The sequence below is a fragment of the Elaeis guineensis genome, chromosome 4 (assembly GCF_000442705.2).
Source record: "Elaeis guineensis isolate ETL-2024a chromosome 4, EG11, whole genome shotgun sequence".
NCBI lineage: Eukaryota > Viridiplantae > Streptophyta > Magnoliopsida > Arecales > Arecaceae > Elaeis > Elaeis guineensis.
In genome coordinates, this window is record NC_025996.2 from 42,406,052 (window position 1) to 42,408,508 (window position 2,457).

Here is a 2,457-nt window from a genome sequence, read left to right on the forward strand (position 1 = left end):
ATTATATTACATACATAACCTGACCCAACCTCCGAAATTTAAATCAAGTTAAACGGGCTAAACAGATTAAGCATTGCCACCCATAAGTCTCTCCGATCCTGCTTGGTGTTCCGCCATAACACAATCATGATGATCATGGATATCAGAAAGCTTACACATACTCATTATTTTTCTACCATTGCTTGCTATTCCCTGTAATAATGTCTCACAATGGCTTTTACGAACTGAATTCATTGCTGAACCGCACAAATAAGAGCCATTAACAAAAATCTACGGTTTCTAGTGGGATGGATTATTTAGGTACATTGGCGTTATTGAAACCATGGGTGAATGTTCTTTCACCAACTTCTTCAACTGGGGGACTGAGTCAACGGCCCAAAAATAAATAAAATACCCCACACTGCCACCACAGGACGTGGCCACCAGCAAGTGTTTTGCGGACGTGAAGGGAGCAGCAGATCTCCATTCCCCCACCTTTATTTCCTCCCTCAAATGCTCTCCTTCCCAAAATTTTCTCTCCCCCCATATTCCAAGGATCTATCTCCTTCTCTTCTCTCCTTCTTTCCCCCTCTTCCATTACCGGGGGGACTTTCCTCATTGAAGCAAACATGGTGAGCCTCTTCCCTCTTTTTTTTTTTTCGTTCCTTTACCACCTTTTTTTGTCACCATTGGTGTTTGTATTAGATTTAAATTGCCATATCTATTAATGCTTTTTATTTTGTAGATATGTTTGATCAAAATATGCTAGTACAATTCTAGATATGACTTTTGCCATTATAAGTCCTTCTGTGTAGAAATTTACCATTTGATTTCCAAAGGCAAATTCTCCATCGGGAATAGCAGTTGATGATGAATGTAAGCTCAAGTTCTTGGAGCTCAAGGCAAAGCGGAACTTCCGATTCATTGTGTTCAAGATTGATGAGAAGATACAGCAGGTCACGGTGGAGAGGCTCGGCCAGCCCGATGAGAGCTATGATGATTTCACCGCATGCTTGCCACCCAACGAGTGCCGCTATGCTGTCTTTGACTTCGATTTTGTCACCGATGAAAATTGTCAGAAGAGCAAGATTTTCTTTATTGCTTGGTAATGCCCATCCACCATCCAGGTTTTGAGTATCTTGATAATAGTTTATTAGATTATTCCAATGATTATGGCTTTGGTCTTCTCATTAGAATTTCCATGTTTTTTTTTTTTCTTTTTCCCTTTCTTTATGTAAGAGACCGGAGTTTCCTAGTTAAAAGTTTAGACATAGGTAACAAATGTTAAAATATTATATTTTCTTCCTATCTAATTTGCAAAACTTGCATATTTAACCCTCAGCCCAAGTGTGACTTGCTATATGGGAACATTTACTTCTTTTCTCTCAATTTAACAACTCTATGTGCATCGCTGGAAATTCCCTAAGCTAAGTTTGCAGGGTAAAAGCTGTTATTGAAGCAGATAAAAATATCTGAACTTGAAGGAACCGCTTACCAATACAAACTTAATGCAATGTTCTGTTAGGTTTTAAAAGCTTGCATGATCTGAAACATTTGGCCTTTTTTCGATGCTAGCAGCAATATGACAAAGCAAAATGCATCTATATGCTGTTTTACAAGAGGATTATGTAGAAGCATATGGTTTCTATCTGCCATGATCATATCAAAAAAAAAAAAAAGGAAAAAGGAAAAGAAAATAAAATGTTGCAGCACATGTGTGTAGAAATTAATTCATACGTGAGTAGCATTGATGAATGGAAATTAAGAACATGTCACAGATTACAGTCATTTGCCTACACATTAATCTACATTATCTCTAGCGTGGTTATGGCAGACCATAATTAATAAATCCACCAAACTATATGAGAAAAATTGCAATATCTGCAACTTAGAATATATATGAAAAGCTTAATGCCACCACTACTTCAACCTTGACCATTGGCAATTTCAAAGGACCCCATTCCATGAATCATGTAATTTTTTCTTTTTCCTTTTTTTTTTTTTTGAGGGAAATAACATAACTTAACCAACAAATGAGATTAATGTTTCTCGTGTTCACAGGTCTCCTGATACATCAAAAGTTAGGAGTAAGATGGTATATGCTAGTTCCAAGGACAGATTCAAGAGAGAGCTTGATGGCATCCAGGTGGAGTTGCAAGCAACCGATCCTAGCGAGATGAGCATGGACGTTGTAAAAGGTCGAGCTATATGAAGAATAAACAAAAATATCTTTCACTTCGTTCTCAAGATCTTGTCCTCTTTTCACACAATCAGCTATTCTGGGATGCATCCTTACGTTAAGGATGGGTTATGTTGATCTTTACGTTTGGTGATGTTTGAGTAGAGCACCGAAAGCATGTGAACAATGTTATAATATTCATTCCTTTTATTTATAAAATAATGTTAAAGATTGTAAATGCCCCTTAAATATTTGTTTTTGAATGCGTAATAGATGAAGCAATTATTAATTTCTCTGGC

At 37.0% G+C, this 2,457-nt stretch overlaps 1 protein-coding gene across 1 annotated transcript; it reads left to right on the forward strand.

Annotated features, from left to right (window-relative positions):
• The first annotated feature begins 503 nt into the window (after nucleotides 1-503).
• Nucleotides 504-2,220, forward strand: LOC105036538 (actin-depolymerizing factor). Its single transcript, XM_073255166.1, has 3 exons — nucleotides 504-611; nucleotides 819-1,084; nucleotides 2,041-2,220. Exons 1-3 carry the CDS (start codon nucleotides 609-611, stop codon nucleotides 2,189-2,191), a joined length of 420 nt encoding a protein of 139 aa, XP_073111267.1. The 5' UTR covers nucleotides 504-608; the 3' UTR covers nucleotides 2,192-2,220.
• Nucleotides 2,221-2,457: the final 237 nt, after the last annotated feature.